Consider the following 26,549-nt stretch of genomic DNA (forward strand, 5'->3'; position numbering starts at 1 on the left):
TGAACCTGAATTTGAAACTGTCACGGTCCTGGGACGTGCGACCCGGTGTTTTGTGTTTAGTCTATTTTGATGTTTATTGATTGTTTAGGTTCATTAAGGTAGTCCAGCCATTTGTATATATCACCCTTGCATTACGTCTCCCTTGCCCTTCGTGTGTTTATGTCTGTGCGTCTTGTACTGTCAAGTTCATGCTGTCAGTATTGTCACCTCCCCCTGTACTACGTCTCCCCGTTCATGTCTCATGTTTCCTGTTTTACTTTGAAGGCCTGCATTCACTGTCAGTGTATTCAGTTTCACTCCTCCTGTCCTGTCGTCAAGTTCATGTGTGTCAGCTGCGTTCCCATGTGTGGCCACTTCCCCTGATCATCCCTCATGTGTATTTAGTCTCTGTGTTTCATGTAGTCTGTGTCGCGTCGTCTGTGTTCCCACCCTCCGTGTTTCCATGCCCGGTCTGTTGTATTCTAAGTCATAGCCTTACCTTAGTTCATTCCCAGTTTAGGTTTCTGTTTCTAGTTATTGCTTTTGTGCTGCCCTTATTCTTGTTTGTGTCTCTTGTGTTACCAGTAGTGATGGGCAGATGAAGCCTCATGAAGCACTGAAGCTTTTCATCCAATTGGTTCACCCCAACGCGAAGCTTCATGAAGCTTCATTTGCTCTAGCAGGACACCTACTGGACGTAAAAATAATAGCTGGCATGAATTTGAAGAGTGTGGCATTTTGCACACAGCCTGTAAATGTCAACAACAAAAGGAGTGTGTAAAACATGTATATTGTAGTGATGCAGTATACTGTGTATATTTATACTGGCAGTATGGAAAATGATTATTTGGAAATGCTTGAAATGGAAATGATCCTTTACTGTGAGGTGAGGTGTGGTTGGGGTGTGGACAGTGGTTGTGCTTTTGTAACGTTGAGGTATGGACAGCTACACACTGAGGCTTTGAGCCTCAGTCCTGCCTGTTCACATTTTATTCTGTAAAAACTAAATTTTCACTGCTTTTACGTCCTTTTTAGTGGGGAGAACATAGCTGGGATTTAATGATTTAACAAATCTTTTGAATCCTTTGTCCTCCACAATGCTAAATAGCTGTGAGTCCTCGATCACCATGCTAACCAGGTCTTCATCTATTTGAGATTGTTCTCCTGAGGAAAGACAATAAAGATAAAGCACAAATATAAATATCACACACGTAACTTATAACAGTTGTATAATATTGTTATATCATTTAGTAACATTACTGCATGCTATATTATCATTGCATTTGATGGCTCACCTGGTCTTGCTCCACAATCGGTGTTCCCCTTATTCTCATGCAAAGCTCTGTAGTGCCTAAGCATGGATGAGGTGTTGTTGTTATATCCCAGCTCCCTGGCACATAGCAAACACTTCACCTTGTACAAAAGTCAAGACAGCTCAACATAAATTGTATTGCACCATCAGTATCATGAAAATACATCTTCTGTAGAAATTTACATACCTTGTTGGGAGGAATAAGATCAAAATGTTCCCACACAGGGGAGGACATCCTCCTCTTCTTAGCTGGCTCCATTCTCTCCTGACTTTCTCTCCTCACTCTCATAAACCTCCAAACGGTCTCTAACTCTCACTAACCGCAACTCTCCATCAAACACCCACATTTTGGATGAAGTCTGAGGGTTTATATCGCTGTCATATCTCGCGGCAAAGTTCGAACCACTTCATGAACCAGTCACGTGGTACAGCCGGGCAGCGAGGCTTCGGACGTCATCATTTTCAGCTCCTCCCATAAATGAAGCAAGCCTCGATACGCGCTTCGCGGAAACGCCCCCTCCATTACTCAACACACGCTCCGAAGCCTCGATACAGAACGTCCCATCACTAGTTACCAGCCACAATAAAAGGCTCGCCTTCTGTTAAAGCTCACTCCCGTCTGCTCACTTGTGTACGCACCTGGGTCCATTACACGCATTCTCCACTCGGTCCGTCACAGCGGACCGTGACAGAAACCCCAAAATCCACTGAGCAGACACAGAAAACTGTGGCCGACACTTCAGCTGCTGAAGTGATGTCATCCAGAGCTGATTCTTCAAATGAGACAGCTGCTCCTGAAAACAACCATCATCCTTCTGATTATTTTGAAAAGGAAACCTCTGCATCTTCTGTGAGAGAAACTCCGGTAACTCCAGATTCTGTTCCTCAGAATGATTCAAACACTGCCTCCTGTTCAACTAAGACAACAGAGGAACTCTCACATACAGTGTTGAAACGTAACAAACAGGAAAGGAAAAAAATGAGGAGAAGATTATTGACCCAACAAAAACTACCAGAAAGGAAGGAAAATCAGAAAAAGAAAGAAAGGGAGATGTACACTTCTGATGAACGCTTTAAAGAATGAGGTTGCAGACGCAAGTGTGAAGAAGTCTGACTCAGCCTCAGAATACTCCTTCACATCAGAGGGGGCCAGCTGAGGTGGCTGATTGGTTATCTGATCTGACTCCCGGAGGCTTTTCGGGTTCGCCCAATTGGGAGTCAGCTCACTGGGGAGGTTTTATATCTGACCTGGCAGCACCCCGGGATCCCGCAAGGAGGGCCTGGAAAATAGAAGCTGTAGAACATCCTGCTTACCCCGTGTGACTCCACGTAAGCTGAAGGGATGGATAGAAAGTCAGGGAGGACGGGACAGAAAAGCTGTTTTTGTGCTGGGTCAAAGTGGAAAATAAGAGCATGAAGGGGCTGCCGAGGAGGCCTCTTCGGGATCGCTGAGAGTTTCTGACGGTGGGAGATAAACTCTGAAACTTTCTACCAGCACAGCTACATCACTCCGAGGCGTCAGAGTGAGAAAGGAACAAACCAAATTGAGTCCTCTGGAATTAATTTGAATTTTGCAGACATGTCCCTTCTACTCCCTGAATTAGCCTCTGCTTCGCTCGCTCTCTCTTATTAGCCTGTTGAGGGCAGATAATTAAAAACACATTCAAATGAGCCAAAGATGGAAATGAAGAACAAATCTAGACAGACACAAAAAGGACAGACAGGCGCCCAGATCCCCGCAGACACTGATGCAATCAGTGACCTTTGGATGTGTGCACATTTACATTCACACGCGGGATAGGAGAGAATTCATTTGCCTTTTTAGACGAGAGGGAAACAGAGGAGGAGGCGAAAGGAGGAACAGCGACAGAAGTGATGGAGGGAGACGCGAGGGAGAAAGGCAAACCCAGCAAAGAAATGAAACTGAGCGTGAGCGGCAAATGCAGTGGATGGAGATGTGTTCGTGTTGCTGCTTTACCTCCTGCTGACTGTGGCGGTTACAGTCAATAAACGCGTTTTCTCACTGTGTGTTTTTTCTCAGCGTGGATTCCCGTCTCTGCACACCTGAAAGAATCTGACTCTGTAATGAACTTCAAATCAATAAAGCAGATGGGAGGCACAGAGCGGCTCAAACTGGAGTTCATGTCTCTGTGTTTGTGGCTTTCACACACATGTACGAGGAGCCGGTCGAATGATCCAGCCTGTCACCAGGTAGCGACGTCTGGGCTGAAGTGCCACAACCTGCAGTTCCTCTAACGTCCACCTGAGGCTGGTGTTTACGCCCTGATACAAGAAATGTTTCTGCTCTGATTTTCCTCCTTCAAAATAAAATTCTGGAGGTTCACTCAGAAGAGCCTGTCCTTTGTCGATGGGCACATCGTGTCCTTTGAGCTCAGTGTCCACCCTCAGACTGTGACGGACAAAACCATCAGCTAACCAAAGGTGGCCATTAATGCAACTACGTCCATTTCTGTGAAGGTTCTCAGTCACACAGGTCAAGACGCCCAGTCGCTTTTCTTTCCAAGCTCCTTATATAATAAGTGAGACGCTTTACCTCGTACTTCCGGTTAGGGAGGACGAGGCATTCCTCAGAGTCAGTAAACTGCTATTTGGCATCTTCAGTTGTTGGGTGGTGCTCCCACATCGGGGACGCAACAGTAAAAACACAGAACTTGTTGAAAGCAGTGATTCTCAGGCTTGTGGACATCCAAAGTCTCAGTTAACACATCATCAGATGAGGTGTAATCAAATGTCACCAAACTAAGAAACAATAAAACGTTACCCAGCGTGAAAACCCAACTTTCTGAACACAATAACTCGAGAACGAGGCAACATAAGATTTTCAAACAGATACCTTTGATGCATCGACTAAAAATCTTGGATGAGTTTGAATATCTCGACCTCAAAGTCAGAGATGACGTCACGTGGCATTTTCGCCTTCGCTGGGAGGCTGTGGAGTAGTGCTGGTAACTGAAATGTTCCATCTAGTTTTAGCTTTAGTTAACTTCACTATAATAACCTTGAGAAGACAAACAGCTGCAGGTAAACAGAGAGAGGAGCGTTTGGCTTCTGAGCTCAGGTGGTTGTGAGGATCTGGGCGACATGATGGAAACAAATGTGTAATCGATGGAGAGAGGGACACCTGCAGAGTCCAGGCCTCAGCAGGTCAGAGGTGAGGAGGCTAACCTTGGGTGAGGACGACGCTGTCTGCCTGGAGATCGAGACCTCAACCAGCCTGCTGTCGAGCATCCGTCCTCCCACGTCATTAACTCAATAAAGGAAGGAAAATGGCACAAATGAAAACAAAGTAGACTACACGACAGTATTAATCCACCTAATCTGTTTACACGGCGCACGCTCATTTTCAGACACAAAGAAGCAGCATTTCTCGATCTCTTATTCCACTGTGACGTCTCAGCTTTTAACAACTCGCCTCCATCTTCCTCCATTATCCATCTTTCCTTTTAAGGAGTGGTGGGCCCGCCACTGCTCCTGACTTGTCAACTGTGATTTACCGTGCCATTATAAGAGCCGGGTATAAAACACAGGGCTGATAACAAATGCATGGAAAATAAAAATCTGCAGGTGTTTGCACTGCTGGGTTTGTGTGCTTTTTCAGGCGAAAAATCAGACAGAGTTTACTGAGATCATTTCTCTTCTTCTCTGACGATGCCACCAATCTCTTTCTCTCTCCATCTCTCTTGATGCCGTCTTTCTTTTCCAACTCAATCTTTCACCGTTCCTCTCTGTTCTCTCTCTCTCCAAAAGCAACGTGCATTCCTCACTGTATGATTAAGAGAAAGCGGCAGTAAAAAATAGACCCAGACATCACTGGAAAAGCACATAAATAATACTTTTGCCAGAGGGATAAAGAATAAAACGATGGCACGGCGTCTTATTCGCCATGTGTCTTTGGAACAATGTGATCTGTCTGTTAAAGCGGGACGTAGAAGTCGGGGCACACAGGGGGTGAACGCGGCATATTCATCTTTTTAATATTTGAGATAACAGGTAAGATAACTCACGAAGTTCAAGCATTACTTCTCTGACTGCTGAACATAATGAACTTCAGATTTCGAACCTCTCTATTCTCACGAGCTGTCGTGTGATGCTGCTTTGTCACCGTTACACAGAAAGCTTTCTTTGGTGTCGGTGCCGTGGCTGTGGAGCGATACCAACCCTGTTTTATAGACCCTGAGGTCTCCCGAGGAGGCAGCGGCGGTGTCAGCTGGTTCGTGTTTGTCTCCTTTTTGTTTAGAAATTCCTTTGGGTTCAGGAAACGTTTCCAGTGTGGCTAAAAAACTGACCAGTTGAGAGCGGCTGAGCTGTCTGAAGCCATAAAGCGGTCACAGGACACATTCTGCATACATGAGCCACACCAGCATCTTTGACAAACTGGCACAAATTGATACCCGGGCAGTGATAATGGGCTGGACTGTTGGGCTACAAGACGTGCTAAAAGAATGATGATGTTAAATCTCGTGTTGTTCCTGGTTTATTCCTACATGTTCCCTGCACAACATGATTTATACACAGATCTGGCTGTTTTTTAAAGGAGCAGGATGCTTGCAGTTTTTGTCCCCAGTTTGCTATCATGAAGTCCTGTTTTTCTTAGAGTGCACTTCAGTTCAGGATGATCAATAAGGTTGTAAATCACAGTCTGCATTTCTGCAGAGAGCTGCTTGCAAATCATCAAGGCGTTAACAAATGTTGATGGGGAGTAAAATTATGTAGATGATGTTGAATATTTTCTAATTTACTGGAAAACTGGAGGTAAGCAGCAAGACAGAAATGACTAAAAACCCCAAAAAGTGTATCTGAGAAATGAAAGGACAGAAAACTGGGCTGGTGATGGTCAGACGATGAAGAAAGCGGTCATCTTCAAACAGAGCATCGCCCCGGGAACATCGCTGTGATCTCGCAGAGTTCACAGGTCCTCCGAGCCCAAGCCAAAGAAGCTGATGACATCATTTTTTTGATTTTTATTCCTCACATGAAACATCCAGGCTCCGGTGTGAGAATTTAAAGAGAAACATGATTTCTGACTGTAAATATGACCAAAGATGGATTACATGCAAAGTATTTCCTCCGATAGGTCTTGTTTTTAATCATTCCAAGAGTTCAGTTCAAACTGTTGATGTTTCCTGTTTTCTAATTTGTTTGAATACAGCAGAGATGAAGCATTTTATACTTGATCAATCTCCAAAACTGAAAAATAAAGCAAACACCCAACCACCAAACACTGCAGTTCCTCTAATGTCCAGCAGGGGCAGCAGTGAGTTAATCCCCATAGACTGCCATGTTAAAACTTTGCAGCTGAAATAAACACGCAACACACAATTTGGCCCCTCATAACAACTTCACAATAACTCACACTTTTAACTTACAGTTTGCATTATTAGGGGCGTGGCCTCTAGCTGTCTGCTAGCTTCACCTGTACTGGACCTGTGGACTGTGTTTGTGCTGTTGGAGCCTTTTGGAGCGATTTAATGACACTAACAGAGGAGTGTGTGTAACATTATATGCTAAATGCCTCCTGTGCACGTGAAGTCGTATTTCAAGAAAGCGAACCATCTCAATTTTTTTAATCTTTTTTAGCCACAGTTTTAAAGTTTGATGTAAAAATCTTTTCTTTTTCACAGTGAATGTGGGATGGAGCAGGGAGGACACCACGGTGGGATAAAAGTCTCAGCAAAGAAAGCACAATATCCGTCTTGTAGAAGTGACAGAAAAACTTAAGGGGAAAAACCCTGACTTGTCCCCGTAATGAGGCCACTGCATCCTGAGGCGACGCTCTAAAGCCACAGATCGATAGCAGAGGAGATGGCTCTGACAAGGCTGACTCACTGAGGTTAAGACAATCACAGCATTTTTCAATCTGCAGGCCAGAGCTCACTGATCTCTGCCATCAAACTGGGACTCGACTGCTCCTCCACAGTCCTCATACTTGAATTGTTTTTTAACACAGCTTCCTCTTATGTTGGGTCATTTCCTTGGCATACCTGCTGCAGGTAGGCATGCCAGCGCTCTTTCTCAGGACGACCCACTAATGATTTTTTTTAAAAATACTGAAATCAAAATAAAATCTTGACTTTTAGAGGGTGTGGGGTGTGGCACAAGAGAACAAACTAAAGCTAAGCTCGCTCTAGAAACAAGAATAACTGCGCTGCTTCATGAGTGGATCCATCAGGGGCTTATGAGATATTGAGATAATGTTAAGTTCTAGTTATTATTAGTTTGTCTTAGTTGAGTTTAGTCTAGTTCACAGGTCTCAAACTCCAGTCCTCGAGGGCCGCTGTCCTGAAACTCTTCCATGTGTCCCTGTTGCGGCACACCTGGATAAAATTAGCAGGTCATTAGTAAGACTGACTGCATGCTGAGGTGGAAATTCAGCCATTTGATTCATGTCACAGCAGCTCATTAGTGAATGAACATGGTGCAATAAAAGTAAAAAATTTCAAACACTTATATTTACTTCAGTTTACTTGAGCAGGGTGAGGGGTTGCCTTCTCAGCAGTCAGTCTTGCAAACTGTATCCAGGTGTGTTGCAGCAGGGACACATTTAAAGGTTTCAGGCCCTCGAGGACTGGAGCTTGCCAGCCTGGTCTAGTTTCTGTTATCATCTGTGGCTCCCTGTTTATGGGTCTTTTCCTGCTTGTCTGTGTGGGTCTTCCTTGTGTCTCTATCCTCTGTCCCTGTTGGTGTGTTTCCTCCTCGTGCTCATGTCTCCTGTCTGTCACGTATATCCATGAATGTTTCCTCATGTCTCGTTCCCTCCTTCTCATGTCCTCTGTGGTTCAGTTTCTCTCTCTCTCTCCTTTGTCTCAGTGTATCTCTCCCCATGTTTCCTGTTTTATTTTGAAAGTCTTGTGTTTCCATGTTCAGTGTGTTTAGTTTTGCTGCCCCTGTGGCGTCATGTTGTTTGTGTCAGCTGTGTTTCCTCTTCTCTCATTCTGTGTATTTAGGTCCTCTGTCTGCCTCTGTTCAGTGGCAGGTCGTTTGTTCAGCTCATCTCATGTCTGTGGATTTTTCACGTCTTCATGTTTCATTTTACTTAGTTTCGTTTTTCCCCAGTTCACCTCGCCTTGTTTTCTGTTGTGCTGTCAGGCTAATAAACAGCTTTTTGCTATACTTAGTTTTCTTTCCCGTGTCTGCACCACAACACCCGGCTGCTCCGCTGTAACGGGACCCTTCGAAATCTGGGAGGTCAGATTTGATGAATCAATTACATGATACAATTATGGTGATTTGCTAATAAAATAAAATGGTAACAGACTTTACCCATATTTAAAAGAACCGCATAAATTTGTGACCCACACGCAGCATTTCATGGACAAACTATGGCATCAGTCAGAATCACCTGAGAGTGCTGCTGCAATCAGATGTTTAATCGTTAAAGCCCTCACACACAGACCTTACTCTGCCAACTTTGTGTTTCAGGACAGTCCATCTGTGCAAAGCATATATGTTCGTAATATTTTGTCACTGTGTGTACAGCTACAGAGTCTAAACTCAAAAACTTGATGAAAGCAGAGTTTAAAGCAGCGCTGCTGGATCGAATCAGATGATTCAGCTTCTCATATTCCCTCTTAATAGAAACTCATCTCTCCAGTTTTCTTCAAAAAAAGAGAAAATCTTTATTGGAAAACCTCGGCAGTGCCATCAAACATTTAAAGTGTTGTAAGCGGCGCGTATGAGCATCACTGACTTTAATTAGAAGATGCTTTAACACCATGCTGTGATCTGTGGCTCATTCAGGAAGCTCGGTTTCAGCGCAGCGGTGGATCCAAACATCAGACTGCAAACACACCAACACTGAGCTTTATTTTAATCCCAGTAACTAAACCCGAACACCCCAGTGACCCTGACGACCGGCTCGATGACGAGGTGAGGCACCTCTGAGGTCATTATTTGATTTTTGATTTTGCTTTTTACTCTGTGTCAGTAAAAGATGACTTGTATGTAATCCTGTTTGCTTCACGCCGTCTTTGCTGCTCCACACGACTTCCTGTTTGTTTGTGCGTGTGAGAGAGAGAGAGGTGGAGTGAGAGCTTGAACAGGAGGCCGGAGCTGAGCCGCCGCTGTCAGGCTTCTCTAACTACTCATTTAATCCCTCTTAACCCACACTTCACCGGGTGGCTGGAAGGCAATTTAGTTTCACAACAGGTGAAACATCTTGTTATGATTATTTTTCTTATTTCTTGTAAAACTGCAGCAAATTGAACACACAGTGGGAAGACCGGTGCATAAGGAGGTCAGAATGACCTCGGAGCGGCTGCCCCCTCTGCACAAACACAAGCTGTTGTGTTGAAATATGAGTCGCATGTTCACAGATCAAATTCTGGTAAATAATAAACAAACACAACATTTTTTAGATGGTTTTCAAATTTCAGCACTTTGCCTCAAACTGGAATTTTAGCAGTGCTGACATTATAAAAGCGACCACAGCAAGCTACAACTTTCAGTATGCACATCTGCAAAACATCAAATATTCACCTTTTCAGAGCAGATTCTTCCAAACTCACAGGGCTGCTTAAAGCTAAGGTGAAGGTGACGAAGGTGAAAACAGTCAAATAATTTAAGACCAAATAAAAAATGATCAAAATACAACAAAAACCTGCAAAAAGGATCAAACAGATACAGCAGGTTAAAAGTCGCAATAAATAAATGTTAAAGGGCGACAGAGTCAGTCAGTCCGCAGCAAGAGTACGAGGAGGGAAACTGTATGGCAGTTGGTTCAACAAATGGATGAAGTATGTTTAAATATTTATATATTAAAACATATAGAAGAAAAAATACAGTATGAGCAACATATTCTCATTCTGGGCTCAGCAGACTGATGACCTGGGGGGACGCTGATGCAGAACCTGTGCAAAATGTTGTAGAACCTGTTTGCAGAGGCCAGCGGGGAGAACAGTCCACGTGGGGGTGTGAGGAGTCCCTGACCGTGGTTTTGGCTCAAGACAATCAAAGGGAAGAGAAATCTTCCAGTCAGAGGCTCCACAGTCTCACACAGACATGCAGCCGGTTGAAAGGATCTCTGTGATGTTTCTGTAAAACGTAGCGAGGATGGGCTGGCTCTCTCTCAACTCCACAATGATCTGTATGAATGAAACGTGACAATGAGATTAGCAGTGGCCTTAAACTGGATCGCTCCTTCTGAAAGTCCAGAAATAATTCACGGCGTTAGTAGAAATGGAAAATCCTTCCAGGTTTGCCGAACACAGAGAGACACAGAGTAGCATTAAGCTAACATTGTTGTGTGGTAGCAGTGGCTAGCCTGCTGCTGCCCACACAGCCAACGACAAGCTTTGTCGTTTGTTCACCCAGAGGCCGCTTGTGTGTGTTATTAATGAGACCATTGCACACTTTTGTTGCTACGTCCATGTTTTATGTTGCTGTGAAAGTGAAATATGAAGCTCACATCAGACGCCCCCCCCCCCCACAATGAAGCTTCCTCTTTCCTCTGTGCGTCTATAGATACGCACAGTTCGTGCACATTACACAAACATGCTGTCGCACAAAAGAAAGCTGATCTTCATAACCAAATCTTTGTTGTTCTCTTTGCACACTGAATAGCAACACAACAGAAGTACCAGCACAGGAGGGCAGCGGCTCTGGGCCTGAAACAATGCACTCTTCATCACCAGCCAGAGACCCCCTCCTCTCCTCAACACGACCCCCGTCTCCCTCTCCGACCCCACACACTCCACATCCTCAGTGTTTCCTGCGTCACCACAGTGCCACTCTGCAGCCAGAAAGAGAAAGCGGGCAATGGATGACATGCTTTTACAGAAACTGGAAGCGAGGAGAGGACAGACTGCAGACGTACGAGGACTGCACACAGGAGAGAACAGGACAACCCAGAGGCGCGTTTCACCCTGCATTTCACGTCAGCCATTCAAAGCTGCAGCACAGGACACAACTGAATAACCTCTGTTACCTTCACAGTGCAGTATGAGTGTGTGACTGATGAGAGCTTTCTTTATTTTGTTCTTTATTTTTTGATGCTTGCACAAATAAAAACAGGACACATCTTGGAATTACACAGGAGACGGTCTGTTTCCCACTGCTTCCCAAAGACGTGCAGCGTTACAGGTACTCTCTGCTGAGGCTTTTGTTCAGTGAGAGCTGGGTCTGATGCAACAAGTCACCAAACTGATGTGCAGTCATGCAGATTTAGCTCAAGTGCATCTCTGTGTGAACAACATGCTCAAAGGTCATCATCATCATCATCACCTTTATTTATAAAGCCCTTTAAAACAACCACAGCTGACACAAAGTGCTGTACATTGGAACTGTAAAATAAAATTACATGAGATATAAATAAAAAACAAATAAAAGAAGAGTGAAATCATTAATTAAATAACTACTGCATTAAAAGAGAAACTAAGTCTCACTGAGGTTAAAAGCCAAGGAATAAAAGTGGGTTTTAAGAAGTGATTTAAAAGTGGACAGTGAAGGCGCCTCTCTAACATGCATGGGCAAATCATTCCATAATTTTGGAGCCACGATAGAGAAGGCCCCGCCCCTCTGAGCTTCCTCCTGGATCTCGGTACCTCCAGGAGCAGCTGGTCAGCTGACCTGAGAGTCCGACAGGGTGTGTGGGGATGAAGAAGCTCAGAGAGGTAAGGCGGGGCAAGACTGTGAAGGCACGGGGGTTATATGCTCTCTTTTTCGAGTTCCTGTTAGGAGTCGTGCAGCCGCATTTTGAACCAGCTGCCGACCTGAGAGCAATGACTGACTGACCCCCACATAAAGTGAGTTACAGTCCAGGCGGAAAGAAATGAAAGCATGGATCACTGCTTCAAGGTGCTGCCTCGAAAGAAAAGATTTTACTCTTGCCAGTCGCCTTAAATGATAAAAACAAAAAGGTGACATTTGTCCGCCAACGTCTCGAGTTCTGCTCTTTGTTAAGGAAGAGATTCCGAGCTTATCCTCTGCTCTCTTCTTTAACTGGCTGTGGCTGTGTGATGACATCACTGTCAGCGTGCGAGGAATGAGTGTGGTGGGCGTTGTCCTTGGTTCAAACCAGTGTTCCTTCTGTCGCCAAGATCAAGTCAGCAAAGAGAGCAGTTAGCCAACCACTGGAGCAGCACAAAGGTGTGATGAAGAAGGTCCCTAAGAAGTAGAGCAAGCTGCTCAAACCTGAGGTCTCAGAAACTGCCAAGCAAAGACTCACAGCCTTGGCTAACTGCCTGAAGAATAAACCAGCTATTCCCTACAAAACCATCCAAAGTGTGCATTCAGCGAAACAATATGAGAACAGCCCCACCAAGGCTGGAGACGGAGCAATACTGGAAGAGCATGTGGGATCTGAGCATCCTCCCTGAACAGGATCCCATAACCATCACAGAGTGTCGTGCATGAAGCGTTGGACGGCACCAGGCCCTGACATGATTCACATCTCCTGTCTGAAGAGGCTGACTGCACCCCATGAGTGTTTGGCAGCACAAACGAACCAGCTGCTAATGGACGAGACACACCCACAATGGCTAACGGAAGGCCAGATAGTCCTGATCCCCAAGGACCCTCAGATGGGACCGCTCCCATCCAGCGATAGGGAGGATTGATAACCTGCCTCAGCACCACATGGAAGCTCCTGTCAGGCATCACAGCGGCTACGACGAACAGGAACGTGGCTTCATACATGAAAGGAAACAGTCAGAGACACCAGAGGAGCAGAACCCCAGCTACTCGAGACCGTGAGACCAGACATCAAAAAGTCGGAGGGTAACAAAGAGAGGGAAGGTAGTCAGAACTGAGGTTTATACTCTTGTAAGGCAACACTGCAGACATCGAGGAGAGCTACAAGTACCTGTGAGTCCCACTGAATAAACCCTGGTTTGGCTTCCCTAGATGAGTTTGGAGTTGTGGGTGTGACGTGTATAAAAGCCAGAGCACTGAGATCTGAAGTGATGTGCTGAACTTTCATCGAAATCTGTAATAATCACGTCCACCGTCACATCAGAGGTTAGAGTTCACGTTTGTATTTGTTTTTATTACATCATTTTAATTTCTTCTGTTTTTGGTTGGATTTCATCAGTGTGTTCTTCTGTTACTCAGGTACAGCTGTGCTTTGAAATATTTGAAACAGTTTTAAAGAACTACATTGAACTTTGGAAGTTTTTCTCCCTCCAACAGCAGCCTAGAAATCCTCAGACTACCTACATTTTCTGCACTAATTGGATCCGTGGATGGCTTACAGCCAGAGTTTGAAACTGTTTGAAATTGTTTTGGCATCTTCTTCTTATTTTACCATGACAAATACTCTCCGCAGCTCTCCTCCCTTTGCCTACATTCTTTCAAGGTTATCCTGTGAAAGGGGAAGGCAGCGGCACTTTGTCAGCTGCATGTTTCTTACGTAAGAGTGACACCTCAGCGGCGCTCTTATGTAAGAAACATATCATCGACCGGGCCCGGTGAATTTTCTCTCCCGTCTCAGAGGTGTTTCACCCGGCAGGGGAGACGGGTTCAAAAGCGACAGAGAGGAATATTACAAACAGTCATCAGCCTGTCCTCGTTTGTCTGCTTTAAAAAACAAGTTCTTATCGTGGAGAAACCAGACAGATGGTGCTGACAACTGGCACACAGACAGAGAGAGAGAGAGAGAAAGGCAGAAGGAAATAAAAGAAGGAAGGAGACAGATAAACTGCCAGACAGACTGAATGCCAGGGCTCCGGGTCTCTGAGATAAAAACTGGATGTTGCTCCTTGGACATGATGGACTTCTCCCCCCCTCTCCTCTCTCTCGCTAAGCTCCTGCAGCTCCATGCTCGCTTGTGCAGACCATCTGGGAAAAAAGGGGATTGTTTTTGCCGAGGGACCACGGTGCCAGCTTCCTACACCGACTGATCTGAGGGCTTTGGAAAGCCCATCTCCCCCTGCTTCAAACACAATAAACAGAATGGATGAATGTATGCCATTGTACTGTATCTCAGAGGCGGGCGGGCGGAGGGGCGGGGGGCACAGTGTTTGGTTTCAGAGCTGGAGTGATAGCAGCACAGGGATAGAGGGGCTTAGAGGAAAACACGGAGTGAGAAACTGAGTGACAGAGCAGCCGCTCACAGCAGAGATGCCAACATGAAATCTATTAGTCTGGACACCCGGTCGCATTTCAAGTCATATGTTTACGGTTACGTTTAGCTAAACTAAATGTGATTTTTCATCATTAATCTCATATGTACCGATTTTTTTGTACTTTTACCTCAAAGGATTTTCATGTTGTGCCTGCAGGAGCTCCTTGCAGACACTCCTGCATCTGATCCATGCTGCAGATCTGCACCTGCAGTAGTGAGCTATACAACCACTGATCTGCATCAGTGTTAAACTGCTAAACCTTTTTTCAGTTTTACAGTTAACTAGCAAGACTGTCAGAGCTACTAGTTCAGCCAAGAGGAGCCTACAGCATGAAAATCCAATTGGATCAGACCAGTTTGGGATTTGGATCTCGTGCCACAGAGTCACTAGTGGATAAAGATCTAATGATGGACTAGTACTGATGAGGAAAAAACAGTGTATACCTCTTAATGGTCAAACAGCCTTTACCAGGTGAAAATTAGGCCACGCCCTCAACCATGCAAACATTAAGGCTTAAAAGTCAGGAATTAAAATAGGACATGATCTATAGACAACAAAAAGAGTTTTTGTGTCAGACTGCAGTCATGTTTATTCGTTATTATGAATCTCTGGCTCTCTTCCACAGCATGTCTTTGTCCTGCCCTCCTTCCTGTTTGTTAGCTAAACTTTGTCTTTGACTATGAAAGTCAAACAATGTCAGAAATCAGTAATAATATGTGATATATTCTGTGAGGCCTGGGCTGAAGATGATTTTGCCAATTTTGGTGACGATTTAAAAATGAATGTGCTGTATAATGTTTTATATTTGACCTTGTCAGTGCCTAATTTCAGTCCTCTTCACCACTCGGCCTCAGTGTGCAGAAGAGGAAGATGTAAAAGGAAAGGTAGAAAGGTGGCAGCTGTGTCCACAGCTTCAGCGCTCAGCCTCTAATAACAGCTGATTCCTGCTGCCGGCTGATAAAGCCATAGGTGTGCTGCCTCACCCTGATACCGCTGCTGCACACCCAAATCTCATTTTGACCAGAGATTGTCTGTTTTTATGTTTTTTGTGCAGGGTGGAGAAGGAATGAAGCAATGACTCTTGGAGGAGGAGATGGAGGCCGTTAAAATGATGCAGGTGAGATCCGTGCAGTAAGGATGCCATCTGCTGTCGGTGAGAGCTCACAGAACAGGCTGGAATATGTAACTGGTACATATTTACCCCTTAATGGTCTCACCACGAGATGGTCTCTAACAATGAGACTTACACTTGGTGTAGCAGCACAGTAAATAACTATTAAACATGTTTTATTCATATTATTATCTAAGTTAGCTGCCAGACTTGTATCTGTTTCTTTAATCAATGATGAAGGTGAACATGTATCAGGTAGCTGACTCTGTGGTTTCCAAGTGATTTGATTGGTTTTGGATGCACTGTGTGTTTCAGTAAGAAGCTCGTGGGATCAGTAGCTGGCAGTTATTTTAAAAGATCCTTTATTTAAACCCAGAGTTAAACAGGAAGCTTGGACCAAAGTGTAGGAAAAGCAGCAAATGATCCCAGATCTGAATAAGAAGAAGACAACCTGACAAAGACACACAGACTGAGCTCACAGAGAGGAGGGTAACGAGAACAGGTGAGCTGAGACTCTAACCAGGACAAGAAATACACAGGAGGGAAGTAAAAACACAGAAGAGCACACCAAGAGATGACTTTCAAAATAAAGCAAAAGAGACAAGGGACAGAAAAATGAACAAAAAGCAACTAAGACTCCGTGCCAGGTTTCACTGACTAGTGTCCGTGGCTGTTTATTCAGAAGAAAACATGATAAATGTTTAAAGAATAAAGACAAATGTTAGAACAAAGCTATTATTTGGGAAAGCATTGGTTTGTTAGGAAAAAAAAGAATTTAAGGTCAATATTATTATTTGATCCCCATGGCGGCATATATAAACACTCGTCTTAGCAAAGCAAAATCAAATAAAGAAACACGAGTTTTACTAAATCAGTGCTGCAGCAGTCACAGCGCAGTGTCTCGGGACCAACAATGCAAACTAAATGCATTCAAAATACATTAAAATCAATCAACAAACAACCAAAAATTCTTCCAAATATTGCGTCACATTCACACAGGATGAAAGGAAAGAACAGTGGCACATTTTCACTGCTGTAAACTGGACTGTGGCACAGGACAGGCCCTGTGGTAGGTGTCTGTAAATAAGTACAGGCATGTTTCTATACAGGATTATGATGTACACACCTGCAACATTATTAGGTACACATGTTCAACTGCTCATTTTAACAACTATGTAATCAGCCAATAACATGTCAGCAACCCACTGTTTCAGACTTGGAGGTGTGGTCATGGTGACCTGCTGAAGCTCAAACATCTCTCATGTCTATCCAGTGTGCAGGAGTTCTCTGGGAGGAAATGTCTTGTTGACATCAGAGGTCAGAGGAGGATGGACAGACTGCTTTTAGTGATGTAAAGACAACAGGAACTTCTGCATTCTTACGACCAAAGAATGCAGAAGCGCTCAGTTCATCCCTGAAGCAGATGAGCTTCTTTCTTTCTTTTCTCTTTCTTTTCTTTTTTTTTTAACTTCAGCAGAAGAGGAAGAGCAGGAAACCGGGGCTATAATCACACAGACTGACCAGAACTGGAGACTCAAATTTTTTTTTTATGGTTTTCTTATTTGTTTCTTTGTATTTCTTTCTTTTTTCTCTTTTTTAAAGTGTTAGGTGTAGAATGATTTGATTTAATAAAAAGAGATCATAGGCAAGCTGGATGTGATCTGCCAAGCTGTCATGAAAACAGTGGGAGGACCTCAGTTAAACTTCTTTATGATTGGGGGGACTTTTTAAGGGGCCCACACTCGTTCTGCCCCTGCACATTATTATAAACTGAACAACAGGCTCCATCTGTGAGGAGACTGCTGCGGCTCAGAGGGCTGCTGGCCCTTTAAGACTCTTCCGGTCAACAGAAGGATTTTATTTTGTAAGTTACACTAACTAACCAAAGGCTTTTATGCTGAGGAGTGCGTAATGGCGGGCGGGGGGTAGGAACGACACTTTTTGAAATGTCCTGATGACTTATTGTCACTAACATTTGGAAAAGTATGAAATATTTTAAAGTATACGAGTCTTTCTATAAGAAACCAATAGCTTTTACTTTGAAAGTTTGATATCATGGCACCCACCACCCTTTGTGATACGTAATGAAAAGTTTTCATAATTTTTCAAGCAAAAACGTATATTTTCTGGTTTCAGCTCCATTGACGGGACGGTTTCAATTTTTTTTGACATACTGCTGGCCCTTTTAGACTGCCCCGGTCGCCATGGTGACAACCAGGAAGCAAAACTGATTCTCTTTAGCATGTTGACATCTGCGACTTTCAGCGGTTCATTTGGGCCTTTTCTTCATCTTTCTGCTGACCTCCACCGACTGCGAGCCCTCTGAAACACGGACAGGTGAGCCCCGAAGCAGCGGAGCTTTTCCGCTTCGGTTTGTTTTAGCCTGAAATCACCGACAGTGCTTGGCCGTCGGTTAGCTGTGGAGCTTTTAGCCTCTGTGCTAACTGGATCCAGCGGCGGTGCCGTCGCTGTCCGTGGTGCTGACAGAGCGCGCACATCTGCAGCTGCAGCACTGACAGCTGTCCTCCTGATCCTTTCATTAGACTGCAGGACTAGGCCCAGGTTTAGCTTTATTTGTCCGAGCTGTACGGCGCGTAAAGAAGCGTTCAGAAACCACAGATCAGCTGTAGAACAGAAGCGGGAACTCACCTTGTGTGGCAGACAGGTCACTCACTTCAGACCTCTCATTTGTTCTTCCAGACGATGAGCGGGACCCCTGACGACACCAAGCCTGTGAACTTCACTGTCAAAGCTCCGGTCTACCTGCAGATTGGAGATGCCAAAGCAGACACGGCTCACTCCGGTGTCTGTGTCGTCGACGTCAACCTCCCGTTTGGAAAGCCTGTTAATGTAAGCAAACGCAGAGAGCCCCCGAGTGCCTCACATGATCAGTTACCTACAGCATCCTCCATGTTTTTTGTCTGACATCCTCCTGAGGCTTTATCAACTTCTATGCTTTCTTCCATTTGTGCAACATCTCTAAAGTTAGAAATATCCTGTCTCAGAGTGACGCTGAAAAACTAGTTCATGCATTTATTACTTCCAGGCTGGACGACTGTAATTCATTATTATCAGGAAGTCCTAAAAACTCCCTGAAAAGCCTTCAGCTCATCCAAAATGCTGCAGCAAGAGTCCTGACAGGGACTAGAAAGAGAGAGCAGATTTCTCCTGTTTTGGCTTCCTGTTAAATCCAGAATTCAAAATCCTGCTCCTCACATACAAGGTCTTAAATAATCAGGCCCCATCTTATCTTGATGACCTTGTAGTACCATATCACCCTATTAGAGCACTTCACTCTCGCTCTGCAGGCCTACTTGTTGTTCCTAGAGTATTTAAAAGTAGAATGGGAGGCAGAGCCTTCAGTTTTCAGGCCCCTCTTCTGTGGAACCAGCTTCCAGTTTGGATTCAGGAGACAGACACTATCTCTACTTTCAAGATTAGGCTTCAAACTTTCCTTTTTGCTAAAGCATATAGTTAGGGCTGGACCAGGTGACCCTGAATCCTCCCTTAGTTATGCTGCAATAGACGTAGGCTGCCGGGGGATTCCCATGATGCATTGAGTTTTTCCTTTCCAGTCACCTTTCTCACTCACTATGTATTAACAGACCTCTCTGCATTGAATCATATCTGTTATTAATCTCTGTCTCTCTCCCTGAGCCTGGTTCTGCTGGAGGTTTCTTCCTGTTAAAAGGGAGTTTTTCCTTCCCACTGTCGCCAAAGTGCTGCTCATAGGGGGTCATATGATTGTTGGGTTTTTCTCTGTATCTATGAAGCGCCTTGAGGCGACTTTTGTTGTGATTTGGCGCTATATAAATAAAATTGAATTGAGTCATGATGATCATAATAGTAGGTGTCTGTCTCCGGCTCCAATCAAAGAACCAATCAACAGCCAGAACAAGAAGGATGTTGATGCGCTGACACACAGTGGAGCTGAAGGATGTTTTTGTAGGTAAAAGAAAAGCTGCAGACAGAGAAGCTAATAATTAATCTATAAAAATAATGAAAACACACAACAGAAGGCTTTTATTTTGTAAGTTATGCCTGTTAAAGGGCTTTTGCTTAGGCAGCAGTTGTCTTTCTCTCCGTTGGTGCTCCAGTGGATGATGAGTCACACCTTAAATACTGATCCGTGGCTGTTTATTGTTCACGTTGACTGTAAAATGTCCCCCATCAATCTCAGTTGAGTGATTTGCAGTTTTGCACATTAACAGACATGAAGCAGATCTCGCCTCACTGTTAGTCAGTGGTTTTGGTGTCGGCTGTTACGCAGCTGTACGGTTTATAAGGCCTGAGAAAACGCTGCGTCCAGGCCGACACAATCGACTTTCTCACATCACCTGCATTACTGAACATGCATCCAGACACTCTTAGATACTTTTTACTGTTTGTTCACATGTCTTAGACAAAATAATGACACGATTTCACAATAAGATATTCAGTAACAGTAATTATTACGTGCAGCCTGACTTTGTTTGTGTTCGTTATTGGAAGTGAATTTTCTGCTGCTGGAGAAAGACGTCACTAAAGTTCTGTTTGTTGTCTTTTGCCCCCAGAGCAAAGTTAAAAACCTGAAAGCAGCAGAACATCCCTCCATCTGGGCCTCTCAGCAGCAGCGCACGCACTCACAGCATTTGTTTAAATAGAGAGCTGTGCTCCTGTCTTGGGAGCGACTTCAAACATTTTGGGTGCTGACCCACTTTTCAGCATTTAGTCCTAATTTAAAGTCGTCTTTAATGCAGAGTGACTCCTCATTAGCTCAAAGCTGCGAGCTTCAAAGGCGTCTGCCTGGAGCCACTAATGCACAAAGGAGTTTTCAGCAGCGAGCTGTGCGCTCCGTTTAGGCCTTAATGCAGAGATTTGGCAGATACAGCGTTTCTTAGATAATAGGTTAAGACCCAGAATGGACGGGAGGCATTTCCCTTCCAGGCCCAGCGTGGTTTAATGAAGTTTCACTTCATCCAGCACATCACCAAGGAACTTTCTTTTATTCCTGTCAGCAGCCCTGTGTTCCAGTCAGAAATGCAAAATACAAATCAAGTCACAATTTAATGTTTCTTTTAATCAGATTATAACATCAGATAAAGCTAACATCCAAAGCTTTTGTTCTCGTGACTGTGACTAGAAGACCTGAAGGACAAGCTGAGGCGAGCCGCGGAGGCTGAAGGGAAAAGTTGAGAGTATTTAATGAGGAGTGCTTCTGGAGTTTAGCGTCTCTCTGTGTGGAAGGTTTTTACATATATGCACTCACAGATTAAAAGGAAGCCCTTATTAAATAATATTTCCCATTAAAGTGATCTCGAGCCCTGAGGAGGTCAAATTTCTGCAGATTTTTTCTGATATTCGTGCTGAATCCAACACATCTGCTGTCATTAGTTCTGGTTTTCAGTCTTTTTTAAATAGAAATTAAATATCTAAAATATCCGAGCTGTGCTGGGAGCTGATGTTTCTCCTGCATCACTGCGTTTCTTCCAGATCGAGGAGGTCACCTTTAAGAACTACTACACAGCCTACGTGACGGTGCGCCTGCTGAGGAGGAACCCCGAGCAGGAGGCCCCCGCCAAGTGGTGCACGGCCGTGAGAGACCTGCCCCTGATGGACAACCCCCACACTGAGGGGGGCTCCCAGGACTACTACACCATTCACCGGACGCAGGTGGGCTTCACCTCTTCTCACCTTAAATCTGGCTTTTCAGTCACTGCTACGGTTTAACGACAAAGCAGCCATAAACATATTCGACTGCAGAAACGCAAAACTGCTGAAGATTAAAACCTGAACTTTTCACAACACTTGATGATCAGTGTTTCCTGTTTAGCATCTGATAAGTTTGTTGTACAGAAACACGTCGTTTCCTCTGAGTTCAAACGTTACTCATTTCAAACCTGAATGTAGCTTGGAAATCATTCTGGCATCATGTCATCATAAACAATTTAAAAGGCATTTCTTTTTTATCTTAAAATGCATAAACCGGTTGTTTCCTACTGATCTGATCTCTCAGTCAAACCTTCCCAGCAGGTCGTATATGAGGATGTGAGGGAACGCTGCAGGTCACGTGCTATTTTTCATTCAACTTGTTTTTAGTTTTTTATAATGTTGCATTCGTTTTTAGACAGTTTGTGCTTAGTTTGGACATGATGACTGACAACAGAGTAACCTGTCCTCACGCTGTCGGTGCATCAAAGAGCCACACCTGTTGTGATGACCTTTAACGCTGCAGGCGTGCTGAGGAGGAACCTTGACATCAAAAGTAGTTTTCTTTTATATCAGACCTTTTTTTAAACTCATCCCAAGGTCATTGTTAAATAATTAAGGAATGACCTCCATTAGTTAAAAGAAACTGCTGCACTTATGACACCAGGAGAAACGGAGACATCTGCTGCTGAGGTCTGTTTTCAGCGAGCTGAAATTCTGCAGTGCAGGAGGCTGGAGGCTCACAGCTCATATTGATCTCTGTCTATGCGCTTGTTTCGTTTTCCTGCAGGATTTTTTACTCTACCTTCCACACTCTGTTCAGGGTTAATATGGTTGTTTGGGTTCAGATACTGTTGTTGTGAGGAAGTGTGATGAACAGCGTCAGGCTCTTAGTGACAAAGGATGGTTTCTTACTCCACCTCTGAAACATGGACGTCACTGACTGGTTCTCCTGCTCTCTGTGCAACAAACATCTTCCTGGATGTAAACATGATAACGGTGTGTGTTTAAAATGTATCATTGTCCTCCACAGTTTTAGACGTAAGACAATTCTCAGCTCATAACAAAACTCACATCAGGAAAAACATCATCACTGAACCTGCAGTTCCTCTACCGTCCAGCAGAGGCTCCAGCCGAGAGTCGGTCTCCCTAGACTCTACATATTACCCTCTCATCTAAACATGGTCTCATCTAGTACCAGAAACCAGCTTGGCATTAGCCAAAACACTAACGCTGACCCTTTGATATAAAGATCAGTGACCGTGATGACTCAGCCAGCAGAAATGAAGCTTTCAGCCAGCTGCAGGACAGGAAGTCAAAATATATGAGAAGCTGATATCACATGTCTGAATTATACCAGATGTGTTTGAGACCAAAGGGGCAAAAATGTTTCTCCAACTAATCACGCCAGGTGTGATCAGGTGTTACCTGCAGTATTACAGGTAGTGGCCCTACACAAAGCAGTGTGACAACCCACCAGAGGTTTAGAAAGGCCCTGCAGGTCAAAGTTTGGGAGCAGCTCTGTAAAGAAACGAGAGGAAACGGGCCGCAGAGCAGCGTCTCGTTAGCCGCTCTGCCTCCTCGCTTCTGATGGCAGAAGTTGAGAAAACCGTGCCGCCTGTTGTGCTGCCAGACCGAGCTGCTGTGCCTCTGCTAATGACAGGAGGATTAACCGCAATCGTCAGATCTGTAGATCGATGCATCCCGCTGGGCATAAAAACCACCACAGCCGGCTCCAGTTTGTTTTCCCTCTCAGCTGCGGTGGCGTCGAGCCAGCCGGCTCCCTGAGAAACTCACAATAAGTTTGTAAGTTTGGAGACAACACACAGTGACTTATTCTTCATTTCCTCTGTTTAATCTCCATGCAAATAGAGCCAGGTGGTGAATGGAGATTTCATTTTTGTTTACTTCAGTCGGCACTGCGAGGCTGATGAGTTTAAACGGTAACTGTGATAGCATAAATTATGTTCAGTCACTTCTTATGGGTTTAGTGTTCGTCACATTTAGCCTTGAGGGAGATTCATTGTGTTCTGTTGCTGCACTGATTTTTGCACCTCGTCGGGACTCAAAGGACTCGAATGATTTGAAGAAATGTTGGCGAAAACGTTCTGATCAGAATCACAGCAGCTTCTGGTTCTTCAACAACTTTGGTCCATGTTTTTGTATTTTGTGTTATACCAGTGGCCACGGATGGGAGGCGGCCACACCCTTGGGTGGGTGGATGGATGATGGGTGGATGGATGAGTGGATCATGTATTCTGATGAGCCGGTTTTCCTCTGCTGTTGTTCGTGCCTCAGATGCAGGTGGAGCCGGATCACGTGGTGTGTGCGCGGCTGATCCTGAGGCAGCCGTCCTTGGCCTGGTTAACCTTCAGCCTTGAAGACATTAAAATATTTCCTCACACGGAGCCGGTGAGTTTGTCTAATGTTGTCATTAACGTGCAGCGGAGTCAGGAGTGCAGGAAGGTAAAGTGACATTAATCACAGACTCAGTGAGAGAGCATATAATGAACTCAGGCCCTCAGGTAACATCAGCACGCTGTCACTTTGAAGGGAAACGTCAGTGCTTCTTCCAGTCCAACCCAGCATCACAACACCATGACTGTGCAAGTTTCAGTAACTCCTCACAGCACGGGCAGATGGGCGATATTTGAAGTTGAGGTGGAGGATGTTTTGTTGACCCCGCCTGGCACTCTTTAGCTGCTAAATGCTTCTCTGTGTTTACACTGTGTCTGCTGAGCAGCTGCGCTCACAGGGCCTTTTTCTGGCTCTCCCAGAAGGTTTAAACCAGTTTGAACTCCACTGATTCGCAGCAGTCAGTGGACCACATTTAAGGAAATGTGTGAGAAGGTGGAGCAGTGGTGCCAGCCCTTCTATCGTGATTTGAACTGGAACACCTCACAGCTTATACACGTAGCCTCCTCCTCAGGCTCTGAGGGTGCTCACATGCTAATAAACGATCCCTGCGAGTGTCAGCTGCTCCGGTCAGAGACGTTATTAGATGATAAATGGTGATAAAATCTATCAAGAACATAAAAATCTAACAGTACATCAGACAAATGATGAAGATGCAGGTTAATCTGGTGATTTCTGGCACAGAGCGGTAAATGAATGATTTTGTCTCTGAGCGCGCTCAGTGCTGCTGTTTGGTTCTGAGGTGACGGCTGCACATTAGAGCTGAGACACTTTAAACTGGGTCCATTTAAACATTAAAGCTTCTGGTCCCACAGGAAGGACAGGTGCAGATCACAGTGAATGAATGTGATTGGCTGATCAGGTGTTCTTGGTGTGTGCTGCGTGTTTCCAGCAGTGTGACGAGACTCAGCAGCAGATCAGCATCAAGCAGAGCGACTTTGAGACGTTTTCTAAAGCCCGGGTTAAACACACAGAGCTGGAGCTTCATTCTGTGGGTTTAGCAAAGTTTACCTGGTTTACCTTCCACAGGTAAAACCACCCAACATGCTGTAAATAATTGCATCCGGCTGATTTTAACGGCACCCTGAACATAGGTGATGTGTTAGTTGCCGTGGTGATTCTGGTGAAAAAGTCATGCACTGTATTGCACGGACCACGTGCTGAGGATTGAACTGACGTCAGAATCAGAAATAAACCGCAGTGGTTCCTGCAGCTGTGGGTTGGATCGGTGGGGGGGTGTTGGGGTTTGCTGTTGAACCACCAGCAGGTGGAGCCAGAGTGAGAACTGAAGCAGAGATCCAACTGAACAACAAAGTAACAGAAACTCGACTGCAGAGTTTAACAAACGCTCTTCCTCCTTCCAGGACCCAGAGAAGGAGGTTTCTGATTGGCTGTCTGACCTGACCCTCACTGACCAGCACCCCGATCTGGAGGTACGCACCGTGTTTCTGTCTACACGAGGGCGCCGAGCTTTGAGAGCCTGATGGGAGTTTGCTGCATATTTTATTAGCTCATTTCTCAGTTTTCATACTTAAATTCAATTTCAGCTTCTTCAGGGCTGAAACGCAAATGAGGGTTTTATTATTCTGCAGCTCGTCTTCCTCTGGGCTCTGATTTGTTTTTGATAAGCTTCCAAATGAAAGAAGCTTTTCTTACTTTTTGTCTGTGACTCCGGAAAAACAAACTATTAAAAAGGCAAAAAGCAAATCCAGCTGAACAAAGAGTTTAGTTTAGTTGGAACAGGAGGAAGGATCAACGAGTTCTGGCTGACCTCAGGCTCTCATAGCCTCTAAGCTCACTTACAGGTTACCTCTGTGACACGTTTTTAACTGTGAGTCAGGAGCAGAGCTTTTTATTGCTGTTGAAGAAACAAACTAACCGATGGAGGCAGCAGTAAACCGGCAGGTCCAGCTGCTCCTGCTGATCCAGAGTCAGGTCACGGTGGCTGCAGATAAGCCGTCCTTTCCCATGGCGATGGTTTCCAGCTCCCGGGCCAGATGAGATATGAAACTGTGTCCTCGGCCCCCTTCAAGCAGAGGCAGAGGATACTGATCTGATTGCTGAACCAGCTCTGCCTCACTCCTCGCCTCATCTCCAAGCCGAGACGCTCGTGTCACTGTGGAAAATAACATCACCGCCTCTGTCAGCGCAGTCTGGCGGCTTCAGCTTAACCAGCAGAAACACGTCTAACAGATGGCCCCGCCCCTCCCTGAGCCTGGTTCTGCCGGAGGTTTCTTCCTGTTCAAAGGGAGTTTTTCCTTCCCACTGTCACCAAAGTGCTTGTTCATAGGAGGTCATATGATTGTTGGGGTTTCTCTGTCTGTGTTATTGTAGGTCTACTGTACAATATAAAGCACACTGAGGCCGCTGTAGCTGTGATTTGGTGTTATATAAATCAAACTGAATTGAATTCGCATCACCGACGTCCGTAGCAGAGCATTTGGTGCTCATCAGTGACGCACGCCAGCTCGTGGCGCTGTGAGGCGGTCTGATTACCAGCAGGTTAAAGAGACGCCAGCGAGTGCGTTTACTTCCTGATGACATGGGCTTTTGGCGTCTCAGATGCTCGTGTGGTCGGGGTTTTTTTGTTTGGTCATGTGACTGAGTACGTGAGTTCTGATTTCTATTAATTGATTTAATTCAGAGCTTCAGCTTCAAGTGTTAACTATGATCCAGGAAGGAGCATGATTGTGTCCCCGTGTGTCCCTCAGGGCCTCCCTGACCCGCAGACCGTATCCTCCAGCATCCAGCAGATGTGGGCTCTGACTGAGGTGATGCAGACCAATCAGACGACAGCATCCATCGGACGGTTCGATGTGAGTGAAACACACAGTCAGCCTCATCTGTCCTGTAATGAGTGTGTTCATGATGGAGGTGATGTAATAACATTTGGCCGTTAGCTCGTTTTTCATGTTCTCAGAGATGATGAACATTTTAGTTTATCAAATGATCTGAAATGACATTT

The 26,549-nt window shown here is 44.9% G+C and overlaps 1 protein-coding gene across 4 annotated transcripts in view; it reads left to right on the top strand.

Annotated features, from left to right (window-relative positions):
* Window positions 1–17,215: 17,215 nt before the first annotated feature.
* The window catches only part of nicn1 (nicolin 1), a 10,656-nt gene continuing 1,322 nt past the window's right edge, over window positions 17,216–26,549 (top strand). Inside the window, exons 1-7 of one of the 4 annotated variants that reach the window (XM_085275339.1) lie at window positions 17,216–17,345; window positions 17,618–17,818; window positions 18,182–18,331; window positions 20,954–21,133; window positions 23,468–23,581; window positions 24,949–25,017; window positions 26,296–26,400. In XM_085275339.1, coding sequence (XP_085131465.1) covers window positions 18,185–18,331; window positions 20,954–21,133; window positions 23,468–23,581; window positions 24,949–25,017; window positions 26,296–26,400 — 615 coding nt within the window. In that variant the 5' untranslated portion in view covers window positions 17,216–17,345; window positions 17,618–17,818; window positions 18,182–18,184. The other 3 variants (XM_085275340.1, XM_085275338.1, XM_085275341.1) reach the window with 3 other exon arrangements.

The sequence above is a fragment of the Mchenga conophoros genome, linkage group LG5 (assembly GCF_057382185.1).
Source record: "Mchenga conophoros isolate Kocher_MC1m ecotype Shallow Benthic linkage group LG5, M_conophoros_male_GT1.1, whole genome shotgun sequence".
Lineage (NCBI taxonomy): Eukaryota > Metazoa > Chordata > Actinopteri > Cichliformes > Cichlidae > Mchenga > Mchenga conophoros.